The sequence below is a fragment of the Aptenodytes patagonicus genome, chromosome 2, assembly GCF_965638725.1.
Source record: "Aptenodytes patagonicus chromosome 2, bAptPat1.pri.cur, whole genome shotgun sequence".
Lineage (NCBI taxonomy): Eukaryota > Metazoa > Chordata > Aves > Sphenisciformes > Spheniscidae > Aptenodytes > Aptenodytes patagonicus.
The window spans coordinates 105,997,598-106,014,820 of NC_134950.1; the positions used below are offsets into that span (position 1 = coordinate 105,997,598).

A 17,223-nucleotide genomic window follows, 5' to 3' on the forward strand; every position below is an offset into this window, starting at 1 on the left:
CTCTTCCATCTCATCTCATGACTTAGAGCTTCTTTCTCAGATCCTTCTTCCAGGCCGGGAACTGGGAGTGGGGAAATAAAAAATTAAGTTCTGGATACAGGACAAGTGGGATAGTTTAGTTTCTTATGACAAGAAAACCATCTTAATTTCTCATGTTGCCATTAGTCAAGAACTGTGGCCAGTCCTGGAAAGCAAGTGCTTTAAGTATTAGTGTGCTTTCCCACCTTCTCTTTGTAAAAACAAAGCCAGTAGACTTCATGATCAAAAAGGAAGCAGGGATGAATCTCTGTCTTTTCATGATGTCACTCTACTTAAATTTTTCCTTGCCATTTTCAGAACCTGATTTGCAGGGAATTTCCATGAGTTGATGCATGCACTTCGAGGTATTTGGATTCAATTATCCAGTCTTGGATTATTCAAGAGTATTATTGCCTAACAAAGAACATGAGGCCATACTTGTATAACTGGTAGGATATTCTGCTTCTGTCTGATTATTTTAGGACACTATTAGGCTACTAAGAAAAGTTCTGTTGCAGTCTCCTTACTAAAGCGCCTTTGCCTAAAACATCTCTGAAAGAACAATACACAGGAGATGCTACAAATGACACATAGTTTTGTTTCTGCAGCAAATTAAACCAACTTCTCTAGGGTAGTTGAGATTTTCTTTCCACAGTTACTGCAAATACCAAATGTCGGTGTAATTCAGATCATTTGAATGAATTTTTTTTTTCTTCATTGTAGCCTTCCATGAAAATCAAGTGATGCAATTTTATACAGAATAACTTAAATTATTTTCCTTTTGCAAAGTAGACTGCTCTTAATCTGTCATTATTAATCTGTCAAATACTGCTATTTTGGGTTTCTTGTGTTAACTACACTTTCTTTAGAAACTACTTGGTAAACAGGCTGAATAGTAAGCTAATTGTTTTAAGGACAAATTATCCATCTTTCTGCTTATCAGAAACAACATTTCCAAATGAAATAAATAATTTCATTAATACACAAAAAATTTTCTCTTCCGAGTGACTTATTTTAAAAACCCTGTAAGCTAGAATACATTTAAGAAAATATGTAAGATCCCAAGTAATAGCTTGTTTTCAGAAGCCTGTATTAAAAACTGTAATTAATACTCAGAATTGTGTATATAAAAATAAAATTTAAGTGCTTGGTGGTAGCACAATTTTATGTACATTACTATAATTTCAGGAAATTAGATATCTGCACATAAAGAAATTAATGCCTAAAATATGAATAGCAAGTTTCGTAGTATGAAAAATACAAGATTTGGCTATCTGATGATGATGCTTATGATATAATTGGATTTTACTTCATTAAGAAGCTTCTCTCTCTGGGTTGGGGGGGAATTTTTCTCTCTCTTTTTTTAATTGTCTCACTTTAAGTTTAAGGCTAAAATATGACCAGCATTTCCCAAGCACAACCTGTATTTAGTTTGAAAATTTGTGTCCAGGGCCTTTTTCTTCAGGATTTCTAGAGGTAGGCAGGCCCATAAGAGAGGTTACTGATGCACATGTAAGTGCAAACCATTCTCAGAAGCATTTGACATGTATATGTCCTGCATGTATGTTCTGAATAAAGCCTTAAGTCCAGCACACACTGAGTAAGTAGGATTCTTCCTGTGTACTCTGTATTGAGCACAGTACCTTTGTTTGACAAATCTAGGCCAGGCATATCATGGCCCTAAATTAGTGCCTTCATAGATGAGCTTTTGTATCTCTATTTCAAAACACCATAAAAGCTACTGAAATAAACGTTATTTTTGTTCAATATTCTATTAACACACAAAATAGCTTTTAAAAAAAGATGGGGTTTTTTTTATCCATAGTATCTCAAATAACCATAATCAAGAAGTCTGATAATTACCAATGTATTTTGAAGTTACATAGTTACTTCAGGTTCTTAAAACGGTTTTCATCCTTTGGAAAAGCAGCACCTGCAATACACAGAAAAGCAATCTTAGGGTAAATTCTGGACAGGCCTCAAATAGTTGAGCTTTTGCTAAAACACAAAAAACGGAATTGTAGTCCTAGGACTTCCCTAAGGATACAAGTTTCACAGATTTCAACTGAAATGGTTTTAAAAATCAGTTTAGTTGCACTTGGGCAGCACCTTGCATGAACATGCTCTAAATTGATTTATGCCTGTCTTCAACTGATTAGGCTAAATGAATATTACATACTTAGTTCAGATGTGCTCACGTGAAGTTTGCACCACTTCCGATAAATGATTAAACTCTTTAAACCTAGTGAAATTTCCTTAAATCAACCCTTAAATCCTAATTCAGATAATTCCAAAATTTTCACTATAAAGACAGAAATAAGTCAGACGTTCACAATGTTCAACTTTGTCCACTAATCTTGAATGACTGTGTATTGTTATGGGAAATGAGCATCTGAGTGCAGTCACTCTACAAAGTAAAAAGTTTAATTTTATTTGTTCTCCTTTATATGTAGCCTTATGAAAATTTATGTTCATTGTGGAATTTTTTTTGTAGACAGCTATGCTTTGATTGGTAAATATTTAAAATACTTCATGACTTTTTAAGCAGCACAGAAATTAAAAAAAAATTTTTGATTCTTTGTGTGCTGTAAAATAATTGTCAGGTTCAAGAGTTATCACTGAATTCAGAGGGAATAGCAATTCCTGATGTTTATATAGATGTTTTATTCCTGGCAAGTCATATTCAGGTTAGAAATGTAAGAGATTTTTAACACTGACCTAAAGCATTCTGTTAAAGTACATAACACAATTTTTTACTACATTTGTGTTTTCTTTTTTGTTTTTTTAAATTTTGTGGTTGGGGGAAAGGGGCAATGATTCCAAGCATTTCAAAATGGAGCAGTTACAATAGCTATTTTTTCAGAAGACACTGATTTTTAGAAGTTTGAGGTACTGCTGACTCAAGTACCTTCTTCCAAAGGTGTAAAGTATGTGTGACTTCCACGCAATACACAGTGGGGAATATTTAGTTTTTTACAAGTCCAAGGGCTTGGTAGTGGTGAAGAGTTGTTTTTATACCTTGTTTCTAATTACATGTTTAATATCCCATGTTTATAGCTTAGTTAAGCCAGGTTTAAAATCAGTATCTCAGTATAATTAAAATTACTCAGTCAAATCTGCTGCAGTATTTGAGGTAGAGAAGCGGATTGTATTGTTCCAGTTTTGCTGTTGTGATCACTATTGAAAGCTGACTTGGCAGAAAGCAGTCCCGTTTTCTGGATAAAAGGGAACAGGCTATGAGATAAGTTATTGATGAAATTAACTGCTGAAGTGGAGAGGAAATGCAGCTGGCCAATACATGTCATAGTGTGAGCTCTATTAAATGAATATATGTGCAGTCAACCATTCACAGGAGCCACACTGGTCTTGAACTGCATTGATCTATAGTATAATTCTAAATGAAATTGATGGAAGAGAGCAACCATTGACAGGAAGGGTAAAGAGAACCATGAAATGTCTTGTACAGGAAAAGTATGATGGAAAGTAGGCTCATCTATGCCATGGATGGAAAGTGTGGTGAAACCGTGGTATTTCTAGGTGTTCACCCTTAATTATAATGCAATGTATGTCACTGGACTCTTCAAAAAGTGCTTTATAGTATTTTATTTTTAGAAGAAAATCCATAAAGGATCCTGTCAAGAATTTAAAATCAGCTTTTCAAGAACTTTAGATACAGCTTTACAGCTTGCAGCTCTGAGCTTTGGGTGAAATTTAGTTGTGATAATGTGTTCTGAGAGCTGTTTATATTAACAGTTAAAGATTTGTTTACTTACTATGCACTTAATATAAATACAGCTGTTACATGAAGGCTTGTAAGCTTCTATGAAGACTTGTGCAAAAATGCTACCTTCTAGTCAGATATAATTTCAGGTGGCTTCTCTCCCAAGCATGTCCTTTCAGACCATTAGCTCATTGAACTGCTGAATTTACAGGCCTTGATGAATAAAACATTGGGTTCTGTTAGATTTTACTTACATCAGGGTCCACATGTCCTAGAAAAGAATCTCTCTCAATTTTGTGTTCACTGGTAGGTACCCTTTCTTGATGTATTGCCTATTAGATTCAAAGCTTCTAGCACATTGTCTTCTTGTCTGTGTAAGAAGTCTCAAACCTGGATGAACTCCTTTGCCAGTGTCTCCTTCAGTTTAATTGCTACCATACCACTTCTAGTGATGAAACGACTTTGTTAGTTTTTATTGGATTGGTTGAAATATAGAAGGAATTATGGGTATATATGCATGTATGTCTATACACGTTGTTTAAAATTTACAAATAACTAGAAAAATCTATTTTTATTTCACACCCATAGCACACAGTAACAATAGTGTATACAGTTGCTAGCCTGTAGCATAATGGAAGTTGTAATTATTACTTCAGAAATATTTGAAGTTTCTTTAGTGTAGCAATTGTAAAGAGTATTGCTAAAATTTTACCACCTTTTTTAAAGGCTTCAAACTAGATGGAAATTGTAGCTAATTGTATGTTTTTAACAGATTTGCAATGTTCTTGTGCAGTCTTTTTTGAATCTTGCATTAGTAACCTATGTAATACTCCAGACTTCATGATATCCATCAAACTAGTTATTGGGGCAGGGGGAGGCTCTGCACTGGTCTCAGTTTTCTGTTTCTTGAATACTAGTCTTCTGTCTGTAAAGTATACTGATTCTCTTCAGTATGTATCAGTCTGTATCTTGAGCTTCCCTCGTACCTTAAGTACTGTGCATGTGTTGACAGGTTTCTTTAGCCTTGGATCCTTGACAATTACAGATGATTCAAAATTATTTAAGTATAATACATTGGGACCCATATTGTTTTGAATGGTAGCCATGTTAAGGGTTTATTTTAAAAATTTTTTTTCAGAGAAGCCAGGAGACTATAAGCAGTGGAAGTACGTGATGTCATACCAGCAAAGAGACAAAAATCACAGGCATAAGTTCATTATTCTATTGTGTTGGAATTGTACAAGTAACACAAATCTAAAAAGAAAAAAAAAATTAAACCTGTTTCAATTTCAGCCAGTGAAGTTGTATCTCTTGCTGATAAATTTGGAAACCTGTTTAGAAACTATTAAGAAACCTGTAAAATAGGATCCCCATCCCGTTCATAAACAGACATATAGTTAATTTTATCAGAAAAATTGTGCTATTGTGTGATATCTGGGGCATTCCTGGAAGAAAGCACACAGACATTCCAAAATATGAATCGTTTTATAGGTAGCACATTTATTTAAAAATGGTTGTAAATTGCTTTATTTTCACTCTTCTAAATTTTTTAACCCAAACTGAATTTTTGAGATTAAAAAAAATAGTTTGATGTCTCTTTATAACTTAAAGGTTCGTGTTTCATTCGAACTGACCAGCTCGATGGAGAAACAGACTGGAAACTGAAGGTTGCTGTCAGTTGCACACAAAGATTGCCAGCTTTGGGGGTAAGCATTTTATCTGTTTGCTTTTAAGGTATCTTCCATGTATGCATATATATCTCTTATCTAAAAGATTGTTACAATTATTGTAAGTATTGGAAAATACCTGTTGCCACAGTTTTTGCAATAAGTAGGAGATAGATATTCCACTGAATGCTGGATGAGAAGTTGGTTATGCAAATATTCTTGTTTCTACATTGAAAAGAAACTGAGACAGAATTGGATTTTTATCTCTCAGCTTAGTGGTTCTCATTGTGGTCCCCACTGAGATCCATACTCCGCAGCAGCGTTATCACAGTTGTAGTGTTTTCAACCAAGTGTTACACTGCAAGTGCAAGTCAGTCTTCCCTCAGGAACTGTTGCTTTAATCACTGACTTGTAGGCTTGGGAAATAGCGGTCTGCTCTCGGAAGGTAAAGTGTTTTTTGTTGTCACGATGCTTTCTGGTCTGACTAGATGCAATGTGCAAGTTCATGCAAGGAGGGCTCTCTAAGAGTTGTCTGAATGTGTGTGGTTTTTGAGTGCATATATGTGTCGTGTCATGGGTAACTATTACAGTTGTGAAAAAGGACACTCTGTGTGTGTGTATATGTATACATTCAAAATAGACACATATCTACAAAAATGTATGTAGAAGTGTATAAATGTTTCTTAATGAGAAGCTGAATTGTGTCCCTTGTGCTGGGGAACCTTGCTATTTTACAGGAGAGTTGGCTTGGTATTAGGAGACTTCCTCTGAAAACATACTCAAGTTACAACCTTGTGGAAATTTACCTGTACAGAATTTCTGGTGTTTTGACACTAAAGCCCTTAGGTGTTTTACTAAAGGCAAACATACCTTAAGAGGATGGTTTATATGCCATCTCAATAGAAAAAGTAAGTGTTAGATTATCTGCCAGATCTTAGGAGGACTTTTGCAGTTATTCTTCCAGAATTACAGAGTTGCTGCCACACTGAAATTAGTGAGAGGGAGAGATTTTTTTCCTGTGTTCATAGTGCTCTGGCTACTGGCTTCACATGTGACAGGAGGAGGAAAAAATAGCTAAGTTTTGAATTTAGAGGATTGGGAACAGGGGATAGAACTGAAGGTTGGTCATGCCAGACAGAGGTGCCAAGTCAGGCTCCAAGATGGGAGTTCTAGTGCAAGAACAGACTTTAACAGTATTCTGTAACCTGCAGTTGAATTTAGTATTTGTAATAATGCCTCTCCTGTCGGTTTTTACCATTTAATCATTGGCCTATCTTGTTTGCTCATTAAAAAAAATCATGTCCACATTTGAGACAGATGCATGCATTTGACTAAAATGCAGTCAATTTTCTGTCTTGCTTTGATTTTTTTTTTTTTAATTAAATAGTGCTTTTCAGATAGTTACAACTGTGTCCAACTTAGCTATTATTTTTTATTTCTCTTGTTTTGGAAGCATCACTGACTGCACTTGGCAAATACAACTCTTCACGCAGAGTACTGCCTCTTCGGGTTCTGTTTGGTTATAGTTTTGGTGTTCTAAGCTTTGGTGTTCTGAGGCTGATGAAATCTGGAGTAAATTACAATGCAAAGGTTTCTCTACACTCTCCTTTGGAAAAGTTTTACATTATCTTTTCTATTTTTTTTTTTTTTTAAAAACCCAAATCCATGTCTGAAGTTTTTCCTCCTTGCTAGGAAGAAATAGACCTGGTAGAGCAGGGAATTGTTGTACTGTTACTTTTATATTATGCTCTTTGTTAAAAAAAAAAAAAAAAAAAATCAGTTATCAATAGGCTTGACAAATAAATTGTTAAGCATCTGTGGAGATAGTATAAAATTATGGTTAAACCTGTGTATTTTATTTGAAAGAAGTAAATGTTTGTATTGTAGTCGTTTACAGTGGAATATGAATCAGAAATGGTTGAAGTTGAGTCTGCATTTGAATGGTAGGACATGCAGCCTCAACTTCCTGCAGAAGTGAAGGTTTGCTTCAGGTGGTGGTTTTTTGGGGCATGTAGGGGGAGGGGAAAGGCAAGGTATCACCAAGAAATTATTCATGCGCCTTGGAAACAGTATACAAGAGTCAACTGTACAATATAGTAACCATTTCTTCCTTAGTTGTTTCTACTTACTGCTATTAACCTACTGCTGACTGATCTGTGCTTCTGGCAAGGTTTTTATATTCTCCCTCTTCTTGAGCTGTAGGTGAGCACCTGAGTTGCGTCATCAGGTGCGGTTATCAAGGAGCTATGTACACTTAACAAACCTTCCCTGGCTACCAGCAGCACATGGAAGCCACCAAACAGTTGACATGCCTCTGCCCTTTCTCGCATCACGCAGTTATTGGTGGTTAACCACACCAGCCAAGACTTTGTCTGCATCAAGCTGACATGTCATCCTGAAGTAACTGATACTGGGTATAATACTTCCTGCCAATTAAACTAAAGTATCTCCCAATTTCCATACTGTGTGGTTTGGTCAAACCATTGACACTTGGTGGCTCTTTAATGAGATAATTTTAAATGGCTGCTTCCCAGCTGGTCTTAGATTGTTTGCAGTGGTCATGTCATATATCTGCTTCACTCCTAAGGCCCATCTGTCTGCGAATTATTTTGGGGAAATGGTAGCCTAATGCACCCAAATGTAAACACTTCTTAGGGGATACCCACATCCTTCACAGAAGATAATGCTTAGCGCACATCCCAGAAGGCTGTTTCCATTCCTGTGGAAAGCACATTGGTATTTCTTTCATTTCTGCAAAGACACACTTACCTTTACTGGGATGGCAATAATGTGCAAGAGTATCGACCATCTAAAGAAACTGTGGATGGACAACTTCAAAGATTAGTATGGAGCTCTAAGGAAGCCGTGAATTTCAAACTAACAAAAAATAGCATTATGGAATTTGTTCTAAGCCTAATTTTTGTAATTCCTGATAGAATCATAAGCTGTACCTCTATCTAGGCCCTACATGTATTCATTTTTTTAAAAAGTTAAATGAAAATGCAGTGGGCAGAATTATTGCTTTATAGTTACAGTAAAAATAATGGTTTTGGAAAAAAGTTACGAGTAAAAATAGGATATACGCTTTAAACATGTAGGTATACTGTTTGGCACCCTTTGAAACTTTACACCCAACTTATCTAAAGAGGGATGCTTAAAACACGTAGTTGAGGTTTTCTCAGCAAACAGTATTTAAGGTCTCTTGTACATGCAGTGGAAAAAATCTGAAGCAACTTGGTTAAATGTAGGGATCGTTTGAGAAATCCATTTCAAGTAGACTTTTTCTCACCCTAGGCTTCTGCAGTGTCCTCTGTTGCTGAAAACTTCTCTTAATAAAACTGAAAAATCAGGCAAGTTGTTTGCCAGGTATTAACTGGAAAATGTCTGTTGCTTTGTAAAACATCCCTATGCTTTGTTCCTAACTTGAAAAACCACTATTTTACAGCGATTATGTCGCTAACCTGTACAGTGTGCAACAGGGGCATATGCTTTTTGATGGGCTTAAAATTACTTTTGCAGAAACTTGTTGGGGTTTGAAGCAGTCTGGCAAAGGACTGAGCTTTGTGCTCCGGTCTGGGATCAACTTTGGTTTCCTTTCCTCTGCAAAATGTTAAGAGAATCAGGCAACAATCCTTCCTTCTGCTAAAGGAGGCTGCTGGGACGCGATCCTCCTTTCATTCTGTTTGCATTATCTGCCGCACAAGGCGGGCAGTGCATCGTACTTGCCCCCAAAATAACTGACGTGGTGGAAACAGGGCACTTCAGGGAACACCTATCTAAATGTTTTGCTTTAGCTTTTTTAAATCAAGCCACTAACAAACTATTTTGCTTTGAGGAATTTCGGAAAATGAACCTGCCAAATACCAGATGACTCGTACCCGATAAATGCCGGCTGCTATCCGTTCTGTGCAATACTACCGAACCACGTTGCCACTTCCAGAGGCAGCGTCTTACTAAAATCCTTCTGACGTGCCCGGTTTACCGCTCATCCGGCGGTAACGGATGAATTCGGGAGGGCTGTGCGCGCCGTACGCCGGGGGCGCGGCCCGGCCCGGCCCTGCCGCACTTCGCGGTTGCCACCTGCTGGGCGGCCGCCGGCACAGCGGCGGGAAGGCGGCGCGCGGCGCCCCGCCCCGCCCTCGCCGCCGAGTGAGGGCGAGTCCCGCCCGGGAGGGGCGCCATGTCGCGGGCTGTCGTGTTCTGAGTCGCAAAACTGACTTTGGATGAGTTGAGAGGCGCGGTGAAGAAGGCGGGTAGAGCACGATACTTCGATAGGTTCTGTGCCTACAGAGGATTACGTGGAGAGCTCGAAGTTCTATTAGTCTTGTCCATGTCAAAGACGCAAAGCTTGCGTTTTAATTCAGTACTGCCTTTACACTGGATTGAAGGCTCATATTTGTATGGGTGGTCACAAGAATGGGTTCTGTTTCCAAGGTTAGCTTTATACGTGTTCATGATAAACCAGCAGTTGGCTGCAGGGAGTCCGCTCACAAAGAGAACCTGTTCAGACAGGGGCGTGCAGTGAGTGTGGGGTGCGATCTCTGGGCTCTGGCGTTTTGCCCTTGCTGAGGCTTACAGGTCGTATTTACATATTGAAATGTATTTTTCATAATTTAAGAGAACGTGTGCAAGTTGAGCGTAAAATAGACTATAAACAATTTGATCATGTGTGTGATAGAATATACTCTCCGTAATTGTCACTCGTTTTGATTTCTGTAGTTACCTGATGTAAAGGCAGTGAGTATCTTGCATTGGCATGAGCTGTCAGTCATGTCGACAGAGCAGCACTGTAACCCTACCCACTGTGACACCCAGAATAAACAAACCTGCAGACCTTCAGAGCTTTTCTTAAAGAACAGATGACACCACCAAGATGATCAGTACAGATTTTGTTGTCTTTCTAAAGCACTTAATGTGATCAGAGAATTAAAATTTCAACAAGTCATTTAATGACGGCTGAGCAGCAAACTTTGTAACACCTAGATTAGGTTTCTTGCAGTTTCAAAGTTATAGGTGGGGCAGTTCTGGCAATACGCATGTTCTGAAGCATTCTTCTCTAGCTTCGTGTGATCAACTAAATTTATTAACAGCAATGAGGTCACTGTAATTTTCAATAAATGGTGACTTGCTGATTTATATCAGAAGATCCATACAGCAGTAAACAATACCATTTACATTTAATTAGTTTTATTGAACCAAAGGCAATTTTATTTGTAATGAACTACATGTTATGATTAAGAATGTATTTTAATGATCTTTAAGTAAGGTGAACAAATGTTGCCCTTGACCTAACAGAGGAGACTTTTCTACGTTATTGATAACTTCACAGTGATTTTTAAATTATGAAATGCAAAAGAGAACATTTTCATTATTGTACCATCATCAAGTCATTTCCTGACTTTCAGTGTAGCAGGATGAAATGCATTCTGAATTACTATTTTCAAGTATGAGATAATTAAATGTATATCAGGTTTTTTTAAAATCTCATCTACTGTTGTATAAAAATAACTTAATTTTTACTGCTTGAGATTCAAGTCTTTCATATAGTTTCTTTAATCTAGAACTGTTACAATCCCCCTACGCAAGTGTGGTTTTTTTTCCCTTGAGTAAGAAAATAACTGAGGTTATGTACCCTCACTGTCTCCTAAAAGCAACATAATTTTAGATGTAGAATACTGTTTCCATTGAACATATCAGTAGAACTATTTGGCTTCAGTGAACCAGCAGTTCGATGCTTATAGTATGAAAATAATTCTTTACTGAAGCTGAATTTCACAGAGATCAAGTCCCTCATTAGTTAAATCATTAACAAAAAGTAGGTTGGTTTGGTTTTTTTAAAATATCATTACATCCTTTGTTTAAGGTAACTTCCCTTCTCCCTGCACTTTTATAGGGGGAAGCAATGACATAACCTAACCAGGTAAATTTTTCTTGCTCAGTGACCAGAAGTTCTATTTACATGTAGTGTTGTGTACAAATCTTGATGTCTCCTTGTTAAATTCACCATCGCAACTTCTTTCAAGACATTGAGATGAGAAATGCACAGCTTCTACTGCTGGAATAGCAGCACAAGGTACAAGCAGCGCTTGTACTCTTACAGTAACCGTTATTGTTGAATGCAGTTCATATGTAATCTGTCTTCTATAACTGTATCATTCTTTGAATTTCTCTTTCTTTCCCTTGTATTGTAAAACTTCAGCTACTGTATTTTATTGGCCTGAGAAAGATGTCTGTTTGGAGTACAGAGCATTGGGCTACAGAAAAAAAGTCCTTATTCCTTTTCTTTACCCTAATAATGAAAAAATACTTCAGAAAGCTACTGAGCACATGTAATGTGCTTGTATGTCTTTTCTTTCTACTACTCATGAATGAAATGCCAATGAACTACCACCCCGAATTTCTCTCAGAGCATAGGTTTTTGTTACGATTTTTAGTTTTAGGAAAAAACATGCACTTTTGGAATACTCTGTCGGTTCTAGTTTGTGGCATTCCAGAGTAATGCCACAAATGTGTAGGGAATGTGCAGATCTCAGTTTTTCAGAAAGATAAGTGAGTTTATTTCAGAGTTGAAATTCAAAAAAAGAAAAAAGGAAAACATGAACGTTTAGGTGTTAAATCAGAAATACTAAAGGAGAATTAAAACATGAAGAGACACCAAAGGAACGTGGTAGAAATTTTTATATTTAAAATGTAACAAAGGAGAACATCACAGTAGAAGAGAATAGAAAGATTAGAAATCAGGAAAATATATTACTGTACAAAGGCCAATATACTTAAAAAGGTGGATATTTCTGCCTCCTTTTATTCTAATGTTGCTTCCCACCAAGGCATTCTTTGAAAAGCGAGAAGTTCTTGGTTGACGCATTTCACTAGCAGTTTTTATTGTGTATATGAGTATGTGTGTGGTATTAGTTTTCTGCTGTGCTATCCACTACTGAGAAACTCTTTATTTTTCTTTGCATAATAAAGCACGTAATAGCCTGGATTAGCTAAATTGTAGGTGATAACAGATGGGAAAGAAGTGAATGATGAAGATACAGGACACCACATGTGTATTAGTTTCATATGAATTATTTCTCGTGAACTTGATGAAAGTAGGTTGGAAGAACAAGGATGTAATGAATGAACTTCCTGTGAAAGACTACAATAAATGGCTAATGGTTTAAGATAAAGATAATTTGTGAGAGTTAATGTTTAGATTTGATTCATGTTTTAAAAGCATATGACATACAAAGCTGTGTGTTTTTGCAAGGTATGAAGTGAGATATTTCTTGTCTGCAGAATATAAATAGAAATACAAATTCATTATTTATAGAGCTACACATTTTTAAACTAAAGTCAAACATGTTTGATAAATGTACAATAGATTTAAAACAAAAATCATTTTGATCTGGAAAAGTGAAAAAATAATGATATTCAAAAATCTGTAGCCATTTTATCGGCAAACAAAAGGATACAAATGTGTCAGATTTTAAGACATTAACACAGGTGGACAATTGCACCTTTAGTTAATTTTTGTAATGTTCAAATTACGTAATATTCAAATGTAGTTAGTTACTATATTCAAAATTATGAACAAAAAACAATGGCATGCTTTTAAAAATAGCTACACTTGAACCAAGGTGTGGTTATGCATCCATGAAAGAGGCTGTAAAATTAATTCCACTTTTGAAGATAGCACATTCTAGCTAGCGTGAACAGGGTATTGTAGCCATGTAATCTGCTCCCCCGAGATGGTGTCTGATTAGCCTTTTTGCAAGATTCATCCAGTAATAAAGGATGGAGATAACCCAAATAGTTAGGCACTACATACGGTGAGAAGGTAGACACTCCTGCATTTCATGAGAGGTTATGATTCTTGGATCGACTGGGATTTGGTATCAAGCATCTGCTCCTCTCCAGAGTAGAAATTGGATTGTGGATCCATGCACGAGTGGTCTACTAGTGTTGAAATCTCTTAGCTGCTGTTGGTCCTGACCATCTAAAAAGCACCAAAAGGTTTGCTTTTGTGATGAGAAGAAAGTCCTTTGTATCAGGTTTTTAACAATTAGTTTGCGGTATTCTTTCTGTGGGAGGTGGATGTTTCAGAACAATCACCTGATGAAATAATTGTTTTAGAATTTGAAGGTGCTCCTCCCTGGGCCTCTAGGGACAGCTCTTAAGATCTAACAATCATCAGATTTTTTTTTTCCTTCCTCTGTTTATACCATACTGCCATCTATTTATAGAGCCTGCTACTGTAGTATCTAAGAGTCTCTTACTCTTCTCAGTTTTAGGATAGGAATGTTCATGGGTTGTTTGCTGTCGTGAGTAGTAGTACTACGTATATTAGACCTAATTTTATCAGACTAGTTTAGCGTATCCCTGACTTCAAGCATTTGAGTAATTCTGTTGATGTATCCAGGCTTTCTTGAAGCTGATGGGGTTTTCTCATGGGTTGACTGCAAATGTGCTTGAGCATTTAAAGAGAACTTGAATCAATTTCATTGTTTCCTCTTGTATTCAGTTGGCTTTGTCCTTGCTGGAAAAGTATTTTGTTTCTGGTTTCATTAAAAACAAAACAAGAAAAACCCCACTTTATTTTTAAAAGAACAAATATATGGAAAATATTTTAAGATTATACTATTATAAATTAAAATGGGCCTGTTCAGGGAAAATAAATTAGGTAAAATTTCTAACTCATGTTATAAATGTAAAACAGTTTAGTATTTGAACTATCAACACATTTAGAATATCATCTTGGATCTGGTTCCTTTATAGCAAGGTGTACTGAAAAAACAGCGTGTTTCTTAGTTGGGTAAAAATTTTGTGAGCTTAACTTGGGGTGGGGTGGTGGGGGTCATAAACTGGAATCTTTACCACTAAAAGGTTCTTCAAAATATGTGATTAAATTTGAGTTTAAATAATAGTAAATACATTAATCTGTTTTACAGGATCTCTTTTCAATCAATGCTTATGTTTATGCTCAGAAGCCACAACTGGATATTCACAGTTTTGAGGGTACCTTCACCCGGGTAAGTAGTGTATGTAAATACAGTTCTACTTCTCTCTTCCATTTCTCAGCTTAAGTGAAACCTATGCTTAGTGTCAAAGTTGTATCAGATCTTTCCTTAGCTTTACAGCAGTATTTTTTCCATGTTCCTGCCGTGGCAATACTTCATATAAAAGGTATCCTGGTAAATACGCATTGCAGACAGCTAATACAAAAAGAATATCTGAAAAAAGCAGAATCTGAGAATTGGCTATTTGTTGACATCACTATAATCTTCTTTTATGAAACCATTTGTATAGTAGTATATATTGTTTGTCTCCAGGCATGTAATGTATTGTTCATATATGTCAAAAAAGTGGCAAGTTGAATATATTCAGTAGCCTGAGACAATGCAACTGCCAGTTTATGTGCAACAAAAATGTGCCTCGTTTAACAGCATTTCTGTTCAAGGGAAAGCTAGTACTTCCAAAGTTCAGTTATCTCAAAAAGTAAAAAAAACCCTAAAGCTGCTTATGGGGGCTTTATTAAATCTTTTTTCTAGGTATAATTATATTCAAAACCAAATATGATAATAATGCAATAATTTCTTTGACTTTTTTCTGTTATTTTCAAAAGGTGGTCTGCTAAAGTTAACCCTTTAAAGCAGCGTGTCCTAATAGGTAGTAAATTATTTTTTTTTAAATTGCTTTACAGATTTGTAGCATTATATTAGTGGATATAGTGATTGCTTTGTTTATTTTAGCCAAACTCTGTGTTAGTAGACTCATTCCTCTTGATTGTTCCTAAAATAACTTGAGAGAATTAACTACTATGGAGGTAGAGAAAAGGGTTTTTTACCCAAGTGACTCAAATTGGTAATAGACTTTGTTCAGTAATTGGAATTCCAGTTCACAATTCTAAGTACACTGATGAATGAGATATTGCAGTTGTTGGCTCTCGAAGACCAATTTATACCAGTTATATAGTTCATGCTGCCTACAAAGTAAATGTCATTTGCCCACACGTTCTAAACCTGTGAGCAACAATGTTTACTTAAACCTTGTATTGACCAATTGTCCAAATGAAACTTATATTAACAGCTGTAAAATTCATGTTATTCCTGTCCCAATAGCTAAGTGTATACCTTTCTAAATATAAACTGAACTCCTCAGAGCCTTTTTAACAACTCTGGTACATGTAATTGAGACATTGGGAAATCGTCACTAAACAGTTGCTCCCTGTTGTGGGTTCTGTTTGTATGTGTAATCAGAGCTGTATGATTCAAGCATCCCTGATATGTGTAAATAACCCTGATGCATTTTATGTGTTCAGGTTTACATATGTGGTGTTTTGACTGCTTCAGTAGGAAGGGCAGTTTAAACTGAACTTGTGGGTGCAGGCATCTGAGGGCAGTGTCCTCAGATTTGGTTCACAGTGGATCACACTGTAGATATTTTTAGAAGACCTTTTTTTTTGTTAACAGTGTACTTTCTGCATAGTGAAATGTTTTATAGGACACTTGTTTACTGATTTATCTTTCTACTTCCGCTGTGAGCCCTTGCTTCTTACACTAAATCAGTTTTTGCATCTAATTCCTATTTTATGTTAAAGTAAAAAAAATTAGTGTGCTTAGTGATGCTAATGCATACATTTTTCCTACTTAAGCATTGATGTTCAAAGAATTCTTGCAAGGGTAGGTTGACAGGGTAATAGCACATTGATTTTTCTTTTTTTTCCCCATTATGAAGACAGAGTACTAACAATGTAGAAGACAAACTTAGATAATTTCAAAAAGTGCATGACCATAAAACAAAACAGAAACTTAGGTGCACAGCTCTGGACTTTTTATGAGGGAACAACTTCTCTTAAGTACTTCTATGTGAGAAATATGTCCACAGCAAACCTGATAGCTGACAGAAGATACCTTTTGCAATACACCTGCATAACTGCGTCAGGAGGAGTTAAAGCTCTGCTATACTCTATTGATGTCTGCCAGCTTTCACATGAAGTCATTTTCTGTTGTCCTCCATGGATTTTGGTGCGTTATATGCAGTCAGTGCATGAAAAGTGAGTGTGTGTCCTTGCATGGGCATGCAGGAAGGATCATGTCCGGCTCTTAAATAATGGCATAAGTTAATTCCTCTCCTCCTCTCCCTTCTTCTGGACATCCTACCAAGAAACAATAGGTGAACTAAATTAGTGTTCTGTGAAAATGTGTGAGATTGTTTTATTTGTTCTCAGGTCATCATCCATGTCTTGGCTGAGCTTATTTTGAAATAGTGATGCACAGAACAGGGATTTACACAGATGTAACTACTAGAGTTTCTCTTCTGTCTGATGCTCCTATGTAGGCTTGATATTAGGAAGCTATTTCATCAATTCTGAAAAAGCATGAGAAAAACACGTCTGTAGAAAGAGAATAAAAGGTAGCCATACTTCTTAATGCAACTTTTACCAGTTGGAGCCCAGAGTACTCTAGAGCATTACATCAGTGTGTACTGGCATGACCAGTATTATTTACCTTTTTGCTTACAGCTTCTGTGCAGAATCGTGGAAATTCTCTCTTCTGCTTTTGACCTTGGCTGTTTGTCATGGTTTAATCTCAGTCAGCAACTGAGCACCACGCAGCCACTCGCTCACTCCCCCCACCCGGTGGGATGGGGGAGAGAATTGGAAGAGCACAAGTGAGAAAAACTCGTGGGTTGAGATAAAAACAGTTTAATAAGTGAAATAAAATGATAATAATAATAATATGATAATAATAATACACAAAGCAAGTGATGCACAATGCAGTTGCTCACCACCCACCGACCGATGCCCAGCCAGTCCCTGAGCAGCAGCCCCCC

General features: G+C 36.5%; 1 protein-coding gene across 3 annotated transcripts in view; it reads left to right on the forward strand.

The window, feature by feature from the left end:
* ATP9B (ATPase phospholipid transporting 9B (putative)) overlaps nt 1-17,223 on the forward strand; it is a 174,500-nt gene that overhangs the window by 68,392 nt on the left and 88,885 nt on the right. For all 3 annotated transcript variants that reach the window (XM_076330651.1, XM_076330652.1, XM_076330653.1), the window contains exons 8-9: nt 5,351-5,445; nt 14,340-14,420. In XM_076330651.1, coding sequence (XP_076186766.1) covers nt 5,351-5,445; nt 14,340-14,420 — 176 coding nt within the window. The remainder of the gene's footprint in view (nt 1-5,350; nt 5,446-14,339; nt 14,421-17,223) is intronic.